General features: G+C 42.0%; 1 protein-coding gene and 1 gene segment (V, D, J or C); one reads left to right on the forward strand and one right to left on the reverse strand.

Annotated features, from left to right (window-relative positions):
- Positions 1 to 305: 305 nt before the first annotated feature.
- Positions 306 to 1473, reverse strand: LOC106569046 (class E basic helix-loop-helix protein 22). Its single transcript, XM_014140000.2, has one exon. It carries the CDS (start codon positions 1358 to 1360, stop codon positions 656 to 658), a length of 705 nt encoding a protein of 234 aa, XP_013995475.1. The 5' UTR covers positions 1361 to 1473; the 3' UTR covers positions 306 to 655.
- Positions 1474 to 21458: 19985 nt separating this feature from the next.
- LOC123726666 (T cell receptor delta variable 1-like) lies at positions 21459 to 22347 on the forward strand. The segment is given in 2 exon segments: positions 21459 to 21578; positions 21669 to 22347. Coding segments are annotated over 2 exon segments (573 nt in total).
- Positions 22348 to 23226: the final 879 nt, after the last annotated feature.

Consider the following 23226-nt stretch of genomic DNA (forward strand, 5'->3'; position numbering starts at 1 on the left):
GTTATCAACTATGATCAAAGACTAATTGTTTTGTTTGACAACCTCACTGTGGCTATGACCTTCCGATCCTTGTTTGAGCATGTTGTTTTCCTTGCTACTGAAAAGACCCCATTTATGTTTGTTAGGCTATATGGCTGAGTTTTTACATAGTATTTAGGGGAAATTTAAATAAGACAATAACAATTAATAACAATCTTAAATTGTTGGAAATAAATTGTTGATACATTGTGACTTTCAGATGTTAAGTGTGGTTGTACATACACGATTTAGAATATAATGCAGAAATATAGACCATATCATCTCTATTATATCACCAATACAATTTATTCATCGAACATCATCGACTCAAACTGAATAAAATTAATAAAGGCCTACATAATGGTCAAATAAATAGACTGGACTTGCATTGTAATTTGTTAAAGACAAATTAGCCTCACCATTTTGACCATGTTATGGAGCTGTGATTTCGTTTGGTGTTGCAAAAACAACAGGTATTTCGATACATAATCACCATGAAATATATAACATCATCATATACAGTAAGAATCCATATTTTGGTAATGTGGTTACTTCTCAGTCAGTCACGCTGGTCCCACCAATTCAGTTGTGTGCACGAAACTTGAAGTCCCCTGTTAGTGTCGTCGGCCACAACTGTTCAAGGTTTATGGTTGAAGTGTTTATTAAAGAGATTTGCATTGCTATGGAAAGGGTCTGGAGTCCCAGCAGAGAACGGGTATCCTGTCTGCTGGTCATAGAGCCCTAATCCGGGTGCACCAGATGTATTCGCCGCGGTAACGCCGGGTCCATGGTTAAGATAAGTGACAAGTCTTCTCATCTCTTCAAGTGCTTGCGCTTGCATGAGGATGTAGTTTTTGGCGAGGAGCAAAGTGGCTATTTTGGATAACTTCCGTACGGACGGGCTGTGCGCGTAGGGGATCACCGACCTCAGTTCATCGAGCGCGTCGTTCAGGTCATGCATCCTCCTCCTCTCACGGGCGTTAATGTTCAGCCGCAGCACTTTCTGCTCTTTGTGTTTCTTACCTGCGTCACATTTGGCCATTGATGCCATGAGCCTTTCCTCAGGAAAAAGCACCATGTCACTCCTGCCAATGCCATCGCTGTCATCATCCTGACTCTGCTCCCCGCCACTGCTCTCAGCGGCTGCTGCGGCGGCAGCGGTGTGTTTTAAAAATTCCCCGTACTTTACGCACAACGATTCAGATGGGAAGCCAAGTGTTCCCGCTTGAACTCCGGCCATTGTTCCCGGTTGTGAGTGCTCCTGATCAAAACTCATGGATGATTGTCGATCTCTGGGAGAGGGAGACAGTCTTATGCTAGAGCCCGATCTGAAAGAATCCATCCTTTTGCGCCCAAACGCTGGACCTTTGTGAAGAACTTCTCCTACAGAGTTCTGGTGTGCGCAGTCCTGTTAAGTCAGTGGTCCCACCCCCCACTCTTTCTCGACCACTTGTGATTGCCCTGGATTCTGCGCGCCACTTTTTTGATGTTACACTTGTCCAGTGACGGTTTAATATGATACAGTACATTGCGCCCTCAGACGTTCACCTTCAGGAGATAATAAAACACATTAGGAGAAGCAGGATTATGCTGCAGGCCGTTTTCTACTTGATTAACTCCAGGAAGCAGTGAGAGGCTTATTTTATAGACCAAATGGAGAGACAACAACCCATGTGTAATAGGATACATGGTGATGCCATTGACCATCATTCATGTTAATGTGCACTGTGATGACAGGGATGAAGATAATGATTGCATCCCCTGTCAATCTTTGGTTTCAATCATAACACCGATCATCAGTTGACTTGACTACTGTTTTAAATGCATCTTAAAGTTAACTCATTATGGTATTGGGCATCATAGCACAGGTCTATAGTGGACTGGTCCATAGCAGGCTACTGTGGTCTGGCCTTCTTCCTGATTTTGTTGCAAATCCTCAAATGAATAGATATATGATTTCCTTTTATTTGTCAGATGAGCTCAATTTTGTCCTAACATAAAATATTTTTCTCCAAGGCCCAAAACAACTGAAAATTTGAACTTTCAAATGACATGGAGAAAATAACATTAAAAAAATTGATATTTCATGCTGCTAATCATGCTTCCAAGTAATATTTGGAAGCATGACATATCATTTTTTTTTTTAATGTGATCTTATAATGATATATTATATCAAACTAAATCAACTGGAGAAAGGTAGCATTTAACAAGGAATCCCTCTAGCAGTTAAACTAAACAATTGAATATACAATGAGCTCCTCCCCTACTGCAGAGCCCCACAATTATGAGACTTCTCAGCTACAGTGGATGGAACATAAAGTCTATAACAGTCTATTCTTCCTCTATACAAGAATCATAATGGAACATTGGCTTAGGAATACTTTACTTATCCTGGCTGCATGCTATTTTGGTATGGTATAGTGCTTGTCATTTCTACATTCTCATTCTCTGAACCTTAGCCTATTATGTATTATAAAACCAAAAAATATAAATTTTTCAGATTGCAAAGGTGAAGAGGCTGTTGACCAGCAGAGTGGACATGTTACTGCCCTTGAAGGAGGACTGGTAACACTCAGCTGTAATTACACTACCAGTAGTCCATCTCTTGATCTCTTCTGGTACATCCAGTTAACTAGTAATTCTCCTCAGTATGTCCTGAGAAGAGATCGTTATTCAGAAGGGAGCAATAGTGATGAGTTCAAGAAGAGGTTTGATTCCAGACTGAATTTCACATCTAGCTCTGTCCCCTTGACGATCCAGAGGTTGCAGCTGTCTGACTCTGCTGTGTACTACTGTGCTCTGAGGCCCACTGTGACAACAGGATATTCAGTCACTGTACAAAAACTCAGGGTACAGGGTTGTTCAGACAACGTCACAAGGTTCTCAATGTTTGACGATACACAGAAAGAGGAGGAGACAAGGATTTCATGGTCTCATCATGGCCTAGTTACATCAGAGTGGTATTACTCTTTCTCCAACTGATCTCACAGTAGCAGACATGGGACCCTGGCTGAGTAATTTACTGATTCTTGCTGCATGTTGTTATGGTATTATAATATTTTTCTTATTCGTTTACTGCCTTTGCTCCCATTCCTTTCTTGTATCAAACATATATTTTTTAGTACAATACTTCTACTATTAATTTTATACTTTTTATCTCCTCAATCATGTTGCTTTATTATTTTCCTCCTAATACAAATGTGTATTACATTATTTTCCAGAATGCAGAGGAGAAGACTCAGTCACTCAGCCACCAGGAGATGTGATTGCTACTGAGGGAGAACAGGTCACACTGGGCTGTCAATTTGATACTCTAGATACAAGTCCATACCTGTTCTGGTACAAGCAGGGAGCTAATGACTTCCCAAAGTATATGCTGAGGAGAGTGACTTTCGGATCAGATAATGTCATTGAATTCCAGAGGAGATTCGATGCCCATCTCAATTTAACTACATTTAAATCAGTCCCCTTGACGATCCAGAGGTTGCAGCTGTCTGACTCTGCTGTGTACTACTGTGCTCTGAGGCCCACTGTGACAACAGGATATACAACCCCCTATTGTGGTAACAACTGTATTTAGAGTAAGTAAAAACACATTTAGCATAAAAGGGGAAATTGTATACCCATTAGAGAATATTATCAATATGGAAACCAAATCATTTGAAAAGGCATTTTTATGCTGGTTATTCATTCACTTCAGAAGATCCGCTGAAAATGAGTTGTGCTGTGTTTCGAGGAGGAGCTAGTATGAGAATGAAAAGGAGACACTCAAAATGACATGAAGGTCTTTCCTCAGTGCATTGTAAGATTGTCATATATATATATATATATATATATATATATATATTTTTTTGTATTTTACCTCCTTTTGCTCTACAATTTCAACCTTGTCTCATCGCTGAAGCTCCCCAACTGCCTCGGGAGGCGACGGTCGAGTCATGCGTCCTCCGAAACATGACCCACCAAACCGTGCTTCTTAACACCCGCCCGCTTAACCCAGAAGCCAGCTGCACCAATGTGTCTGAGGAAACACTGTTCAACTGATGCCCGAAGTCAGCCTGCAGGCGCCCGGCCCTCCAAAAGGAGTCACTAGAGCGCGATGAGCCAAGTAAAGCCCCCCCGGACAAACCCTCCCCAAACCCGGACGGCGCTGGGCCTATTGTGCGCCGCCCTACGGTACTCCTGATCACGGCCGGTTGTGACACAGCCTGGCATCGAACACGGGTCCGTAGTCACACCTCAAGCACTGCGTTCCACTCAGGAGGCCCCACCTTGTTCTTTTTTATTTCTTTTTATTTTTTACATTTGTGGGTAAGTCAAATTAATTTAACAGTAATGATAATGTGTAGTTACAGTATTTATAATGTGTAATTACTTCCTTACAAACTTGGAAAAACGACACACAAGCTTTGACCGTTAATGTTGACAAAGTGGTCGAACGTGTGGATCTGGAGATCTCCTCTGTTGAAGTGACAGACTCTGCTCTGTACTACTGTACCCTGGAGCCCACAGTGACAGGAAACCCAGAAACACTACAAAAACCGTACTGTAATAAAGTCCTACTATTAAACACCATGTAATTGGTAAGCATCTGCATACAAATAATCAGAGACCATGTTCATGATGATCCATCAATTAAGCCATATTTGTTCATCACAGATTATAATGTTGATGTAATGTGGGTCAATTTACTGAATAGGAGCTAAGATGAGAGGTGGAGAGATGATTCTCCTCTATCTGACTGGAACAGTGCGACGTCTTCAGATCTGCCTCCTGATAACACACTGTTACACCCATCACCATGTTTCTCTACCCAGTGTTTCTCCTCTCTGCACTTGTTGGTGAGTATTAGTCTGACATTACATACTTTTAGTTTATTCAAGGTAACTGTCAAGTGTACGGGAAAGTACAGGGGGAAAAAAAATGTATGAAATGTATTCACTACTGTAAGTCGTTCTGGATAAGAGCGTCTGCTAAATGACTAAAATGTAAATGTAAAAAATGTGTCATTTGTAAATAGCACTTCCTAGAAGAAATGTAAATGACTGATGATTATCTTTTCATTTGTATTGAATCATTTCCCATTAACTCAACATTTTAATTTAAGCTTAACTTCATTACAGGTGGCAGTTATGAAAGTGACATAAAACCAACTTCAGAGACAGAACATGGCATGTAGGGAAGCAGTGTTACACTGTCTTGTAACTACTCTGGCTCAGTAGACTATCTTCAATGGTATCGTCAATATCCCAGATCAGCACCACAATTCCTGCTCTAAACTACAGTCTCCTTAAAACCCTCTGTATTTAGAGCTAAACCTGATGACCCTCGACTGTTTGTTAATCCGAATAAAGAGAGAACCCCTGTGGATCTGGAGGTCTCCTCTGCTGAAGTGACAGACTCTGCTCTGTACTACTGTGCTCTGAGGCCCACAGTGACAGGAAACCCAGAAACCTGACAGCTCATGATAAACTCCTTTAACCTATTGAGGGTAGGGGGCAGTATTTGCACGGCCGGATAAAAAACGTACCCGATTTAATCTGGTTATTACTACTGCCCAGAAACTAGAATATGCATATCATTATTGGCTTTGGATAGAAAACACCCTAAAGTTTCTAAAACTGTTTGAATGGTGTCTGTGAGTATAACATAACTCATATGGCAGGCAAAAACCTGAGAAGATTCTGTACAGGAAGTGCCCTCTCTGACCATTCCTTGGGCTTCTTGACTCTTTTTATTGAAAACTTAGGATCTTTGCTGTAACGTGACACTTCCTACAGCTCCCATAGGCTCTCAGAACCCGGGAAAAAGCTGAATGATGTCGAGGAAAAACATTAGCGCCTTTGGTAAGTGGTCTATCAGAGGACAATGAGACTGAGGCGCTTGCACGAGGCGACCCCATGTTTTTATTTTCTCTCTCTTTGTACTAAAACACGGTTTCCCGGTCGGAATATTATCGCTTTTTTACGAGAAAAATGGCATAAAAATTGATTTTAAACAGCGGTTGACATGCTTCGAAGTACGGTAATGGAATATTTAGAATTTTTTTGTCACGAAACGCGTCGGGCGCGTCACCCTTCTTTACCCTTTCGGATAGTGTCTTGAACACACGAACAAAACGCCGCTATTTGGATATAACTATGGATTATTTTGAACCAAACCAACATTTGTTATTGAAGTAGAAGTCCTGGGAGTGCATTCTGACGATGAACAGCAAAGGTAATAACATTTTTCTTATAGTAAATCTGACTTTGGTGAGGGCTAAACTTGGTGGGTGTCTAAATAGCTAGCCCTGTGATGCCGGGCTATCTACTCCGAATATTGCAAAATGTGCTTTCACCGAAAAGCTATTTTAAAATCGGACATAGTGTCACGTCCTGGCCAGTATAAGGGTTAATTGGTATTGTAGTTTGGTCAGGACGTGGCAGAGGGTATTTGATTCATGTGGTTCAGGGTGGTGTTTTTGTAGTAAGGGCATTTGATTTAGTATTCCGGGGTTTTTGGGCACTGTTTGAGTTTCACGTATTTCTATGTTGATCTAGTATGTCTATGTTTGGTTAATTGGGGTGGACTTCCAATTGAAGGCAGCTGTGTGGTGTTGCCTTTGGTTGGAAGTCCTATATTAGTTGGGTGTGTTTGTCTGTTTAATTGTGGGAGATTGTTCTGTGTTTAGCCGTGTGCCTTACCAGACTGTTATTTTGTCGCAGTGTTTCAGTGTACGTGTTTGTTGTTTTCAGTTTTCCTTCTTTATTTAATAAAGAGGATGAGTACACTTATTTCTGCTCCATTTTGGTCCTCCTTAACCGACGACAGCCGTGACACATAGCGAGTTCATAAAGGAGTTCTGTATCTATAATTCTAAAATAATTGTTATGTTTTTTGTGAACGTTTATCGTGAGTAATTTAGTAAATTCACCGGAAGTTTGCGGGGGTATGCTAGTTCTGAACGTCACATGCTAATGTAAAAAGCTGGTTTTTGATATAAATATGAACTTGATTGAACAAAACATCCATGTATTGTATAACATAATGTCCTAGGATTGTCATCTGATGAAGATCATCAAAGGTTAGTGCTGCATTTAGCTGTGGTTTGGGTTTATGTAACATTATATGCTAGCTTGAAAAATGGGTGTCTGATTATTTCTGGCTGGGTACTCTGCTGACATAATCTAATGTTTTGCTTTCGTTGTAAAGCCTTTTTGAAATCGGACAGTGTGGTTAGATTAACGAGAGTCTTGTCTTTAAAATGGTGTAAAATAGTCATATGTTTGAGAAATTGAAGTAATAGCATTTCTAAGGTATTTGAAAATCGCGCCACGGGATTACACTGGCTGTTGCGTAGGTGGGACGATTTCGTCCCACCTAGCCCAGAGAGGCTAATGCATATTTTAGCGCAGGGGTGGGGTGTCCTACTGTAGGTTCATGAAAATAAATTATCCTTTAAAATACTGTGTTGAACTTTACCCCAGCATATATCCTCAGCTACAATATGATGGTTCTCTACACAGTTATTTTACTTTCTGCTCTGACAGGTTAGTAAATTATTGTATTCCTGTCATTCTTTTGACTAAATTTTGTAGGCTAATGTATAGTTTATCTGTTTTGTTTTTTTTGGGGGGGGGGGGGATTTTAGAGTAAATAACAAGATCTTTCCTCATTTCAAATACATCTACCTTGTGATTTATCCATCACCTCCTCACATTAGCAGGTGACAGTCTTCAGACCATGCAGCCAAACCAACATGAAGTGTATGGAGAGGAGGGTGGTAATGTTCAGCTATCCTGAAACTACTCCTCAGCATACAGTGTACTGTGGTATAAACAGTATCCAGGATCAGCTCCCCAAGTCCTCCTCTTCATCCTCCATGCCTCTAGGACTGTAGTGAGAGATAAACCTCCCTACCCTCGCCTCCCTGTTAAACTGAACAAAGAGAAGACGTGTGGATCTTGAGATCTCCTCTGCTGAAGTGAGAGACTCTGCTCTGTACCGCTGTGCTGTGATGTCCACAGTGACACTTAACTCATTGACTCAGCACTCTGCAGAATACAGACCTGTCACCTGTCAGTTAGTTATAGATTTACATGCATCTGATTTATTTTGCTTGACCACAGCACCATCAAGTGGAGTATTCAGTGCATAAATAATTTTTAAACCGCTATTAAATGTACATATAAAATACATTTGTTTCAACATAGTCAGTAGGAGGAGCTAAAGTATAAAACTCAGGATCAGATTATGAATAATGCCACTTTAATAATGTTTACATATCTTGCATTACTCATCTCATATGTATATACTGTATTCTATACTATCTATTGATTTGATTAGATTATGAATCCTCAAGATAAGACGTGATACTACCATGAAGATTATAGCCAGTTGATACTTTTGCTTTTCATCAGCAGCTGGTGCTTATTCTACACATCCTGTCATCTACAATGTTGTTATGTTCACTTTTACTCTTCTTTGACTTGAAAGGTAACTAACTAGATTTTCATTCAAACTGAGTGTGATTATGTTTAGGTGTATTTCTTTTTCAAATCAAAGAATTTAAAGATAATTCACAACATTTTTATCTTTACACTGCATTTGGAATTAATTACATTTTCCATGTGGGTTTAAAGTATTAACATATGTGTTATAATCACACAGGTCTCAGTTCTGAACAGGTAATAACACCCTACACTGATATAGAAGTGGCTTCAGAAAGGGACAGAGTTACTCTCTCTTGCAACTACACCATCTAAGTTAAAACTTTTCTATGGTATCGACAGACAATTACGGACTACAAAAATAAAACCAGCCATGTCACGGACACCGATGTCTTGCTTCCAGACAAACTAAACACCTTCTTTGCCCGCTTTGAGGATAGTACAGTGCCAACAACGCGGCCCGCTACCAAGGACTGTGGGCTCTCCTTCTCTGTTGCCGACGTGAGTAAGACATTAAACGTGTTAATCCTCGCAAGGCTGCCGGCCCGACGGCATCCCTAGCCACGTCCTCAGAGCATGCGCAAACCAGCTGGCTGGTGTGTTTACGGACATATTCAATCTCTCCCTATCCCAGGCTGCTCTCCCCACATGCTTCAAGATGGCCACCATTGTTCCTGTACCCAAGAAGGCAAAGGTAACTGAACTAAATGACTATCGCCCCATTGCACTCACTTCTGTCATCATGAAGTGCTTTGAGAGGCTAGTCAAGAATCATATCACCTCCACCTTACCTGTCACCCTAGACCCACTTCAATTTGCTTACCACCCCAATAGATCCACAGACGATGCCATCGCCATAACACTGCACTCTGCCCTGGACAATAGGAATACCTATGTAAGAATGCTGTTCATTGACTATAGCATTCAGCATTCAACACCATAGTACCCTCCAAGCTCATCATTAAGCTAGAGGCCCTGGGTCTCAACCCCACCCTGTGCAATTGGGTCCTGGACTTCCTGACGGGCTGGCCCCAGGTGGTGAATGTAGGAAACAACATCTCTACTTTGCTGATCCTCAACAATGGGGCCCCACAAGGGTGCGTGTTCAGTCCCTTCCTGTGCTCCCTGTTCACCCATGACTGCGTGGCCATGCACGCCTCCAACTCAATCATTTTATTTTTATTTATTTTTATTTCACCTTTATTTAACCAGGTAGGCAAGTTGAGAACAAGTTCTCATTTACAATTGCGACCTGGCCAAGATAAAGCAAAGCAGTTCGACAACATACAAAAACACAGAGTTACACATGGAGTAAAACAACATACAATCAATCATGCAGTAGAAAAAAAATAAAAATAAGATTATATACAATGTGAGCAAATGATGTGAGATAAGGGAGGTAAAGGCAAAAAAAATGCCATGTTGGCAAAGTAAATAAAGTATAGCAAGAAAAACACTGGAATGGTAGATTTGTAGTTTGAAGAAAGTTCAGAGATAAAATATAAATAATATGGTGCAAAGGAGCAAAATAAATAAAATAAATAAATACAGTAAGGGAAGAGGTAGTAGTTTGGGCTAAATTATAGATGGGCTATGTACAGGTGCAGTGATCTGTGAGCTGCTCTGACAGCTGGTGCTTAAAGCTAGTGAGGGAGATAAGTGTTTCCAGTTTCAGAGATTTTTGTAGTTCGTTCCAGTCATTGGCAGCAGAGAACTGGAAGGAGAGACGACCAAAGGAGGAGTTGGCTTTAGGGGTGACCAGAGATATATACCTGCTGGAGCGCGTGCTACAGGTGGGTGCTGCTATGGTGACCAGTGAGCGGAGATAAGGGGGGACTTTACCTAGCAGGGTCTTGTAGATGACCTGGAGCCAATGTGTTTGGCGACGATTATGAAGCGAAGGCCAGCCAACGAGAGCATACAGGTCGCAGTGGTGGGTAGTATATGGGGCTTTGGTGACAAAACGGATGGCACTGTGATAGACTGCATCCAGCTTGTTGAGTAGGGTATTGGAAGCTATTTTGTAAATGACATCGCCGAAGTCGAGGATTGGTAGGATGGTCAGTTTTACGAGGGTATGTTTGGCAGCATGAGTGAAGGATGCTTTGTTGCGAAATAGGAAGCCAATTCGAGATTTCACTTTGGATTGGAGATGATTGATGTGAGTCTGGAAGGAGAGTTTACAGTCTAACCAGACACCTAGGTATTTGTAGTTGTCCACAAATTCTAAGTTAGAACCGTCCAGAGAAGTGATGCTGGACAGGCGGGCAGGTGCAGGCAGCGATCGGTTGAAGAGCATGCATTTAGTTTTACTTGTGTTTAGGAGCAGTTGGAGACCACGGAAGGAGAGTTGAATGGCATTGAAGCTCGTCTGGAGGGTTGTTAACACAGTGTCCAAAGAAGGGCCAGAAGTGTACAGAATGGTGTCGTCTGCGTAGAGGTGGATCAGAGATTCACCAGCAGCAAGAGCGACATCATTTATGTATACAGAGAAAAGAGTTGGCCCAAGAATTGAACCCTGTGGTACCCCCATAGAGACTGCCAGAGGTCCAGACAGTAGGCCCTCCGATTTGACACACTGACACAATCATGAAGTCTGCAGACGACAAAACAGTGGTAGGCTTGATTACCAACAATGTCGAGACAGCCTACAGGGAGGAGGTGAGGGCACTTGGAGTGTGGTGTCAGCAAAACAACCTCTCACTCAACGTCAACAAAACAAAGGAGATGATCGTGGACTTCAGGAACCAGCTGAGGGAGCACCCCCCTATCCACATCGACAGGACAGCAGTGGAGAAGGTGGAAAGTTTTAAGTTCCTCGGCGTACACATCACTGACAAACTGAAATGGTCCACCCACACAGATAGTGTGGTGAAGAAGGCCCCCCCTCCAGGGGCGCCACCTTGCGTCCTACCTGGGCGCATACCTGGTTGAGCAGGGTGCCGGTGTTGGAAATCCGCGATGAGCCCTGCGTCCAGGATGTCCCTAGCGGGGACCCAACACCTCTCCTCCAGGCTATAACCCTCCCAGTCAACCAGATACTGAAACCCCCTGCCCCGAGGTCGAACCTTCAGGAGATGCCTCACCGTGTACGCCGGTTGGCCATCGATGAGACGGGGGAGAGGGGTTGGCCTGGAAACAGGAGACAAAGGGCTGTGAGACATGGGTTTAATTCTGGAAACATGAAAAGTGGGATGTATAAAAAGGGTACGGGCCAACAGAAGACAAACAGCAGAGGGGCCAATAACCTTTGAGATGGGGAAAGGGCTGATAAACTGGGGGGAGAGTTTGCGGGATTCCACCCAGAGAAGCAGATCCCGGGTGGACAGCCATACCTTCTGCCCAAGACAATACCGGGGAGCCGGGGTCTGGTGGCAATCCACTTGTCCTCAATACCTAGTGGTGGTCTTGAGAGGGGCCAACCGGGCTCTCTTCCAGGTACGACGACAGTGGCAGACAAACATCTGGGCTGAAGGTATGCCGACCTCTTCCTCCTTCTCAGGGAGCAGCGGGGGCTGATACCCCAGGGAACACTCAAAGGGTGATAGACCCGTGGCAGAGCAAGGAAGGATGTTGCAGGCGTATTCTACCCACACTACCCACACTAGTTGCTGGCTGGAAAACCGATCCACTATGGTCAGAATGGCGGTGTTACCATCAGACGGTGGGTGACCCGTTACAAATTTCAGGGATATGTGAGACCAGGGACGGTGAAGGACAGGCAGAGGTTGAAGGAGACCAGCTGGAGCTTGCCGACGAGTCTTGTTCTGTGCACAGATCGTGCAAGCGGCGACGAATGCGGCGACATCAGGAACCATGGTAGGTAACCAAAAGCGTTGTCGCACAAAGGCCAGGGTCCGCCGGGAGCCCGGGTGGCAGGCAAGCCTGGAGGAGTGGGCCCACTCCAGGACCGAGGACCGGACCGCTTTTGGAACTAACATCCGGTACTCAGCAGAATACAGACCTGTCATCAGGTGTTTGAAAAACCCCAAACTATCTTTTGTTTGACTACAGCGAATCATGTCGAACATGTGGATCTGGAGATCTCCTTTGCTGAAGTGATAGGCTCTGCTCTGTACTACTGTGTTCTGAAGCCCACAGTGACAGGACACCTGTAAACACTGTACAAAAACCTAGAACATCTGAATGCGGGGGAAAAGTTATCAACAGGCACATGAATGAATGTCCAGAACACTAGCCAAACCCTGACCCTAAACCTAAACCTTTCTTAATATCCCCATCCCATCCCAGATCAACCCTAACCCTAGCCATAACTCTAACCCTAACTCTAGCTTCGTTTCTACATTCATTATTAATTTCTAACTTTTTCTTGATAATGCAGTATAAAATAAATGGCCTGGATTCATTCAAAATAAATGCATCAATGCTACTACGTACATTAAACAAGGATTTCATGGCACACACAGAAACAAAGTTGGTTGTTCACCACCCCCTGTCTTTGGCAGTAGGTGGAGCTACAACATTTTCTCCAATCAGCAAGGCTGAAAGATTGGAGTAGAGAGAGATATTCAACTCTGCCTGTAAGTCCTTGTTTGTGAGTGCTGTATTCAATTTGACCATTTTAATTGAAACACCAGAATGCATTTTATAGTTGTCAAAAAAGCTATCAAAAATAGCTACATGTTTTTCCTTTTCTGACAGATGGTAGTTTTGAAGATGACATTAATTCCACTAGGTCTATGGTAGGTGGTGTGGAGGGTGATACCATCACACTATCCTGCAGCTACACTGTCTCTGTAAACAATCTACAGTGGTATAGTCAGTATCCTAGCTCTAAACCAGAGTTTCATCACCAAATCAGGGTATGTCCAGAAAACTGTCCCTTCTCGCATGTCAGCTCAGGTTCATACCAACCGTGTGGATCTGGAGATCTCCTTTGCTGAAGTGACAGACTCTGCTCGTCCTCGCTCAACTTCTTTCATTCAACTTTTTCACCCCGGAAGGTTTATCCGGACATGGTCCTACAGGACCTCCACCAGACAAAAAAACTAAGTAGTAACATTAACCTTATGCCCTCTAATTGCAGTCGCTCTACTCATAAAATGCAGGAGAACAATCGTCTTATGGTGAGGATAGCCGATTTGCAATCCTAAGTTCAGACGCAATCATTAGGCAAGAGCAGTTTAAGTGTAGGAAAGTATGACACAGCATCTGTGTCACCAGTAAGTGCAGATAGTAGTATTAACCCCCCCCCCACACAGTCCCAACAATTTTCTCAAGGCTTCTGGAAAGAAATGCTGTCGGCATGCTCAAACGGTGTCACTCATTAGGGCGACAAAACCTTTCAATCAGTTTTCCCCATTAAGCAATGAGTCTGTGTCAAAGGCCGTACCTTCTCAGGTCCCTCCACCTGTTATGGGGTCTGAGCCGCCGAAGCCTCCCACTATTAGCTCAGAAAAATGTAAAACCCTAGTCATTGGTGACTCCATTACCCACAAGATTAGATTTAAAAATAATAATTCAGCGATCATACACTGTTTACCAGGAGGCAGGGCAACCAACATAAAGGCTAATCTGAAGATGGTGTTGGCTGAGGCTAAAACTGGCAAGTGTTTGGAGTATAGGGATATTGTTATCCACGTCGGCACCAACGATGTTAGGATGAAACAGTTAGAGGTCACCAAGCACAACATAGCTTCAGTGTGTAAATTAGCCAGAAAGATGAGTCAGCATCAAGTAATTGTCCCAGTTAGGGGGAGTGATGAGCTCCACAGCAGAGTCTCACAACTCAATTGCTGCTTGAAAACTGTTTTCTGCCCCTCCCAAAAGATGGAATTGGAAGATAATTGGCCCTCTTTCTGGGACTCACCCACAAACAGGACCAAGCCTGGCCTGCTGAGGAGAGGCAGATTCCATGCTAGCTGGAGGGGGGCTCTCATCTTATTTATCAACATAGACCGGGCTAACTCCTCTAGCTCCACAATGAGATTGGGTGCAGGCCAGGCAGCAGAATGTTAGCCAGCCTGCCAGCATAGTGGAGTCTTGTCGCAAGCACAGTCAGACCGTAGCAGTTTCCCCATTCAGACCGTGGCTGTGCCTCAATCTATGTCTGGAAAATATTAACATAGCAGTATTCGCCTTAGCAATCTCACTGGAATAAAGACCTCCTCCATCTCTGTAATTTTTTTAAGAGACTGCGATAATACCTAGGACAACTTAATGTTAGATCCCGCCCTTCCAAGGCAGTCATAGTCAATGAACTAATCACTGATCATAAACTTGATGTGATTGGCCTGACTGAAACATGGCTTAAGACTGATGAGGCCTCTTCTCCTGGTTACACTAGTGACCATATCCCCCGTGTATCCCGCAAAGGAGGAGATGTTGCTAACTTTTTTTTTACAGCAAATTTAAATTTATAAAAAGAAAATACAACTTGTTTCGTCTTTTGATATGCTAGAAATCTATGCAGCCTACCCAAGCTCTTTTTATAGCTACAGTGCCTTGCAAAACTATTCACCCCCTTGGCGTTTTTCCTATTTCGTGGCATGACAACCTGCAATTTAAATAGATTTTTATTTGGATTTCATGTAATGGACATACACAAAATAGTCCAAATTGGTGAAGTGAAATGAAAAAAATGACTTGTTTCAAAAAATTCTTTAAAAAAAACCCGGAAAAGTGGGGAGTGCACTATGAAGCCCCTAAATAAGATCTGGTGCAACCAATTACCTTCTGAAGTCACATAATTAGTTAATTAAAGTCCACCTGTGTGCAATCTAAGTGTCACATGATCTGTCACATGATCTCAGTATATATACACCTGTTCTGAAAGGCCCCAAACTCTGCAGTCACCACTAAGCAAGGGGCCCCACCAAGCAAGCGGCACTATGAAGACCAAGGAGCTCTCCAAACAGGTCAGGGACAAAGTTGTGGCGAAATACAGATCAGGGTTGAGTTATAAAAAAATATAAGAAACTTTGAGCATCCCACGGAGCTCCATTAAATCCATTATTAAAAAATGTAAAGAATATGGCACCACAACAAACCTGCCAACAGAGGGCCGCCCACCAAAACTCACGGACCAGGCAAGGAGGGCATTAATCAGAGGCAACAAAGAGACCAAAGATAACCCTGAAGGAGCTGCAAAGCTCCACAGCGGAGATTGGAGTATCTGTCCATAGCACCACATTAATCCGTACACTCCACAGAGCTGGGCTTTACCGAAGAGTGACCAGAAAAAAGCCACCTCACTAGGGTAGGGGCACTATTTTCACCTCCGGATGAAAAGCGTGCCCAAAGTAAACTGCCTGCTACTCAGGCCCAGAAGCTAGGATATGTATACGTTTCTAAAACTGTTAAAATAATGTCTGTGAGTATAACAGAACTGAAATGGCAGGCGAAGACCTGAGGAAAATCCATCCAGGAAGTGCCATTATTTTGAAATGGCTGTTTTTCCAATAAAAGCATATCCACCGTTTAGAGGGATAGGACCCAGATTCCATTCCGAAAAATTAGGGAAAATGACCACTTTGAGTGAGTGGATAGTGGGATGTCCCCAGAGCTGGTTTCTGCGTGTGACTGAGAGCGCACCTTTCTTGTTTTTCTTTTATATTGATGACGCTATTGTCCGGTTGAAATATTATCGATTATTTAGGCTAAAAACAACCCGAGGATTGATTATTAACATCATTTGACATGTTTCTACAAACTTTACGGATACTACTTGGAATTTTCGTCTGCCTGTTGTGACCGGATTTGAGCCATTGGATTACTGAACAAAACACGCCAACAAAATTGAGCTTTTTGGATATAAAGAGGGACTTTATCGAACAAAACAAACATTTATTGTGTAACTGGGAGTCTTGTGAGTGCAACCATATGAAGATCATCAAAGATAAGTGATTCATTTTATTGCTATTTCTGACTTTCGTGACTAATCTACTCGGCTGGTAAATGTATGTAATATTTTGTGTGCTGAGCGCTGAGTGCTGTCAGATAATCGCATGGTTTGCTTTCGCCGTAAAGCCTTTTGAAATCTGACATGGCGGCTGGATTAACAACAAGTTAAGCTTTGTTTTGATGTATTACACTTATGATTTCATAAAAGTTAAATATTTGTAGTAATTTAATTTGAATTTGGCGCTCTGCAATTTCACCGGATGTTGGCTAGGTGGGACGCTACCATCCCACACCCCCTAGAAAGGTTAAAGAAAAAAATAAGCAAGCATGTTTGGTGTTCGCTAAAAGGCATGTGGGAGACTCCCCAAATATGTGGAAGAAGGTACTCTGGTCAGATGAGACTAAAATTGAGCTTTTTGGCCATCAAGGAAAACGCTATGTCTGGTGCAACCCAACACCTCTCATCACCCCGAAAACCCTATCCCCACAGTGAAGCATGTTGGTGGCAGCATCATGCTGTGGGGATGTTTTTAATCGGCAAGGACTGGGAAAGAAGAAGTGAATAGTTATGTACGCTCAAGTTTTCAGTTTTTTGTCTTTTTCCTGTTTGTTTCACAAGAAAAATATTTTGCATCTTCGAAGTGGTAGGCATGTTGTGTAAATCAAATGATACAAACCCCCCAAAAGACAAAATACTTTTGCAAGCCACTGTGCTGTTTACAGGCATCCTGGGCCGTATACAGCATTCTTCACTGAGTTCCCTGAATTCATATTGGACCTTGTAGTCATGGCAGATAATATTCACATTTTTGGTGACTTCAATACTCACATGGAGAAGTCCACAGACCCACTCCAAATGGCTTTTGGACCATTATCGACTCAGTGGATTTTATCTAACATGTCTCGGGACCTATGCATTGCCACAATCATACCCTGGATCTAGTTTTGTCTTGTGGAATAGATATTGTGGATCTAAATGTTTTTCCTTATAATTTTGGACTATCAGACCACCATCTTATTACGTTTGCAATCGCAACAAATAATGAAATGCTTAGACCGCAACCAAGGATTATCAAAAGCTGCGCATTAAATTCTCTGACATCCCAAAGACTCTTTGATGCCCAGAAGCAAGCTTCCAGAAAATTGGAACGGAAATGGCGCTCCACCAAATTGGAAGTCTTCCGACTAGCTTGGAAAGGCAGTACCATGTAATATCGAAAAGTCCTAACTGCTGCCCGATCAGCCTATTTTTTCCAACCTGAATGAGAATAAAAATATTCCAAAATGTATTTTTCATACTGTAGCAAAGTTAACTAAAAAGCTGCATTCCCCAAGCATTCCCCGAGGTTGGCTTTCACTTCAGCAGTGATGAATTCATGAACTTCTTTGATGAAAAGATCATGATCATTAGAAAACAAATTACGGACTCCTCATTGAATTTCTCCAAAACTCAGTTGTCCTGAGTCTACACATAACTGCCAAGCCCTCAGATCAATGGAAACACTCAAGTCTTTTAATCCTGTATCTCTCAAATCATTCACGAAAATAGCCATGGCCTTTAAACCTGCCAGCTGTCTACTGGACTCTATTCCAACTAAACTACTGAAAGAGCTACTTCCTGTGCTTGGTCCTCCTATGTTGAACATAATAAACAGTTCCCTATCCTCCGGATGTGTACCAAACTCACTAAAAGTGGCAGTAATAAAGCCTCTCCTGAAAAAGCCGAACCTTGACCCAGAAAAAAAAAACTAAACGAATGGCCTATATCAAATCTCCCATTCCTCTCAAACATTTTTGAAAAGCTGTTGGTCAGCAACTCACTGCCCTCCTGAAGACAAATAAGGTATGTGAAATGCGCCAGTCTGGTTTTAGACCCCATCATAGTACTGAGAACGGACTTGTGAAAGTGGTAAATTACATTTTAATGGCATCAGACCAAGGCTCAGCGTCTATCATCGTGCTCCTAGACCTTATCACCACATTATTTTGGAAAAATTCGAAACCGTAATTGGTCTACGCAGACAAGTTCTTGCCTTGTTTAGATCCTATCTGTCGGAAAGGTATCAGTTTGTCTGTGGATGGTTTGTCCTCTGACAAATTAATGGTACGTTTCGGTGTTCCTCAAAGTTCCACTCTAGGACCACTATTGTTTTCACTATATATGCTACCTCTCGGTGATGTCATTCGGGAACTCACTGTCAACTTTCACTGCTATGCAGACAACACACAGCTGTACATTTCGATGAAACATGGTGAAACCCCAAAATGTCCTATCCTGGAAGCCTGTGTTTCAGACATAAGGAAGTGGAAGGCGGAATATGTTTTATTTATAAACACAGACAAAACAGTTTGAGGTACCAAGAAACAAAGAGATCTGCTCTCAGATCTGAAATTGAATCTCGACGGCTGTACAGTCTTCTCAAATAAAACTGTGAAGGACCTCCGCGTTACTCTGGACCATGATCTCTCCTTCGACGAACTTATAAAAAATCTTTCAAGAGCAGCCTTTTTTCATTTTCATAACGTTGCATAAATCTGAAATGTTTTGTCCAAATTTGATGCAGAAAAGCTATTCCATGCTTTTGTCACTTCAAGATTAGACTACTGTAATGCTCTACTTTCCGGCTACTCGGATAAGGCACTAAATAAACTTCAGCTAGTGCTAAATACGGCTTCTAGAATCTTGACTAGAACCCCACAATTTGATCATATTACTCCAGTGCTAGTCTCCCTACACTGGCTTCCTGTTAAGGCTAGGGCTGATTTCAAGGTTTTACTGCTAACTTACAAAGCATACATGGACTTGCTCCTACCAATCTCACCAATTTGCTTCCGCCTTACATACCTATACGTACGCTATGGTCAGAAGACGCAGGAATTATTGTTTCTAGAATTTCTAAGCAAACAGCTATAGACAGGGCTTTCTCCTAGCAAGCTCGATTTTTATGGAATGGTCTGCCGATCCATCTGAGACACAAACTTGATCTCAACCTTTAAGTCTTTACTGACTACTAATTGAGTGAGTGTAGTCTGGCCCAGGGGTGCGAAGGCAAACAGCAAGGCACTGGAGTGATGACCCACCCTTGCTCTGCCCAGCCGGCTCCCCTATCTCCACTGGGATTCTTTGCCTCTGACTCTATTACAGGGGCTTAGTCACTGGCTTTCTCACGCTCTTCTATCCGTCCTGTTCTCTGGCTTGTGCGGTGGGAAGATCTTCGTGGGCTATACTTGGACTTGTCTCAGGGTAGTAAGTTAGTGGCCTGTTGATATCCCTTGGTGGTGTGGGGACTGACCCTAGCACCATGCCTCAGGACTACATGGCCTGAAGACTCCTGGCTCTTGTCATCCCTAGTCCACCTGGTCGTGCTGCTGACCCAGTTTCTGCTGTTCTGCCTGCGGCTATGGAACCCTGACCTGTTCAGAGCCTGGTTCTTCTCTGGATTTTTTTCCTAGTTTCCTGCCTTTCTATAGAGTTTTTCCTAACAACCGTGCCTCTACATCTGTATTGCTCGCTCTCTGGGGTTTTAGGCTCTGTTTCTGTATAAGCACTTTGTGACAACTGTTGTTGTAAAAAGGGCTCTATAAATATATGTGATTGATTGATTGATAATCCTGTGCCCTGGAGCCCACAGTGACAGGAAACACAACTTCGTCATACAAAAAGAAGCCAGTCTGACACACAAATGAACTTAATCCTTATCAAGAGACATAAAATATTATAACATTTGTATTATAAGTTTTATTTGCATATTGTACATATGGTATAACATGGTATAGTATTGTGGATCTAAAAAATAGAAAATTAAACAATAGCATTCCCTAGACATTTCCAGATAGAAATTACATCTGAAATAAACGGAGGAGGAGGCCAATAGGGACTAAAAATCCTTAACCACCAACCACAGAAGAAGAGTTACTTTCAAGGGTAAGTTACTAGTGAGAGTCAATAGGTGTCAGTGGAGTCTCATCAAATTGCTCCTATTCCTTTAAATTATGCATGCAGAATGTCAACACTACAGGTGTCTATGTTGTATAATTTCCCCACCAAACAGAATATACATGATGTTTTAACCCTTTCTTGTCACAATTGCATATTCTGTTTGTGCTTCTTGTAATAACAATTTGCATTTATTTTATATGAACAGACTGTGGTTTTCCAAAGTGCATGCAGGCAGAGTCAACTGTATTTATGACTAAATTGTGTATAACAATAAATAATACAGGGCTAATAAACAATTTAATATGTTCCCTTGAGGCATTTACTTTAAAGGCTGAAGCAGTGCATCAGACACATACAACAACACAGACACCTCAATAAAATCAACACTATTTATGTAATTAACTGTAAGAGTGCATTTAATAACTATAATAGTATAAAAACAGTGCCAAGGGTTGGTCAAGGTTAAGGTCGGCTCTAGCTCAATTCTAACCCTAGCTTCTTGTCTACCTACTGAATTGACCATAACCCTGGTATTAACCCTAACCCTAGCTTCAGTTGACACAAATAATGAAACACATTAGGAGAAGCAGGATTATGAGGCAGGCGGTTTTCTACTTGATTAACTCCAGGCAGGAGTGAGAGGTTTATATTATGGACCAAATGGAGAGACAACAACCCATGTGTAATAGGATACATGGGGATGCCATTGACCATCATTCATGTTAATGTGCACTGTGATGACAGGGATGAAGATAATGATTGCATCCCCTGTCAATCTTTGGTTTCAATCATAAAACCGATCATCAGTTGACTTGACTACTGTTTTAAATGCTTACTGTAGTAAAGATAACTGTTTGTGGCATTGGGCAGTATAACCCAGGATTATATTGAACTGGTTCATAGGCTACTGTGGTCTGTGCATTTCTCTCTGATTTTGTTACAAACCTTTACTGGATAAATGATTTAATTTAATTTGTCAGATTAGTTCAGTTTGGCCTGAACATAAAATATATTTCTCCAAGGCCCATAACAACTGACAAATTAGAATTTTCGAAGGACTTGGAGAAGAAGATAACATTCTTTAAAGGAGCCACTTCATGGTACCAAATATATCACATTTAAAAAGGAATCCCTCAAGCAGTTCAACTAAACAATTGAATATACAATAAGCTCCTCCCTTACTGCAGAGCCCCACAATTATGAGACTTCACAGCTACAGTGGATGGAACATAAAGTCTATAACAGTTTGTTCTTCCTCTACACATGAATCATAATGGCATATTGGCTCAGGAATACTTTACTTATCATGGCTGCATGCTATTTTGGTACAGTATAGTGCTTCTCTTTTCTACATTCTTATTCTCTGAAATTTGGCTTGTTATTGTATTATAAAATCCCAAAATATTTTTTTTCAGATTGCAAAGGTGAGGAGGCTGTTGACCAGCAGAGTGGACATGTTACTGCCCTTGAAGGAGGACTGGTAACACTCAGCTGTAACTACACTACTACCAGTAGTACATCTCTTGATCTCTTCTGGTACATCCAGTTAACCAGGGACTCTCCTCGGTATGTCCTGAGAAGAGATCGTTATTCAGAAGGGAGCAATAGTGATGAGTTCAAGAAGAGGTTTGATTCCAGACTGAATTTCACATCTAGCTCTGTCCCCTTGACGATCCAGAGGTTGCAGCTGTCTGACTCTGCTGTGTACTACTGTGCTCTGAGGCCCACTGTGACAACAGGATATACAGCTCCCTTACAAAAACATATAGAGCTACTCAATGACAATACACCTGTCTGTACAGTAGACATCACCACTTTGAAATTGTATCCTTCTCTCTACCTCCCTGATACTACCAAGTCTAGTAGTACTGTGGCAGATGATGATGATAATCGCAGTGATGATGATGATGATGATTTTATAGTAAGTAATTGTTGATGGAAATAAAGCTCCCTCTTCCAATTCAGCTCTAAATGTAGATCTAAGAGACATTAAAATTACATTTCAATATCTCATGGATTAGAAAATATACATTTTGTTCGTAGAATTCCTCCTTAGGAGACAAAACCAATACTCAGTATTGTGTACAGAGTAATGAAAAAGCCAGCATCAACCACAATGGGGACACATTACCAAGTGAGTGTTGCTTTCTACTCTGGGATGACTTGTCTATTTGAGCATCCACGCTGTGCTGTGCTGCCACAAAGATAGAAATCAAGAGAGCACCAGCTTCATACAATCTAACAGTTGTTTTAACTCTTGCTCTTGCTACAGTATCAGAATACCGAACAGTAGCTGAGGTTTGATCTTCAGTGTAAGACTGTCATGCAGAAATGTCTAATTCTCCTTGTTGTCTCAGGTAAATGTATATGATATACAGAGCATCACTTTAACATGAGTAGCATTACTAGAATAGAAAATGACGCTGCTACCATTAGATGATATGTTACAGTGAGACAGAATGTTATGTATAGTATTATCATGTTGATTTTATTGTTCTGTTTCTCTCTACAGTAGTAATAACGCATTATCTTTACAGAACTGATTGCTGGGATCACATTACTGTAATCCTGTAAAGCCCAGAGTCATCTGTACAGAAGGAGAATCTGTAACACTGAGTTGCTCATATGATACAAGCAGTGATAATATTCTGCTTTATTGGTACCAAGAGTAGACTAACCAGTCACCTCAGTTTCTAATGGTTAAGGTGCCACATAAAGTGACCAGTGAACATTCCTCTGATAGTCAATATAAATCCACAACGTAAAGAATCTGAACTGGTCATAAAACATCTAACCCTGGCAGACACAGCTCTCTATGACTGTTCTTTTGGGAAAGCACGCACATTGCTTACATTTTTCTTTTTCTTGATGGATCCTTCTATCCTGGCGGAAACTGTTTCCAGATCAGAATTATATTTCAGATACACTGAACATGTTTATAGGCTAACAGAGTGATTGTGGATACACCTGTTC

The sequence above is a fragment of the Salmo salar genome, chromosome ssa14, assembly GCF_905237065.1.
Source record: "Salmo salar chromosome ssa14, Ssal_v3.1, whole genome shotgun sequence".
NCBI classification, from domain to species: Eukaryota; Metazoa; Chordata; class Actinopteri; order Salmoniformes; family Salmonidae; genus Salmo; species Salmo salar.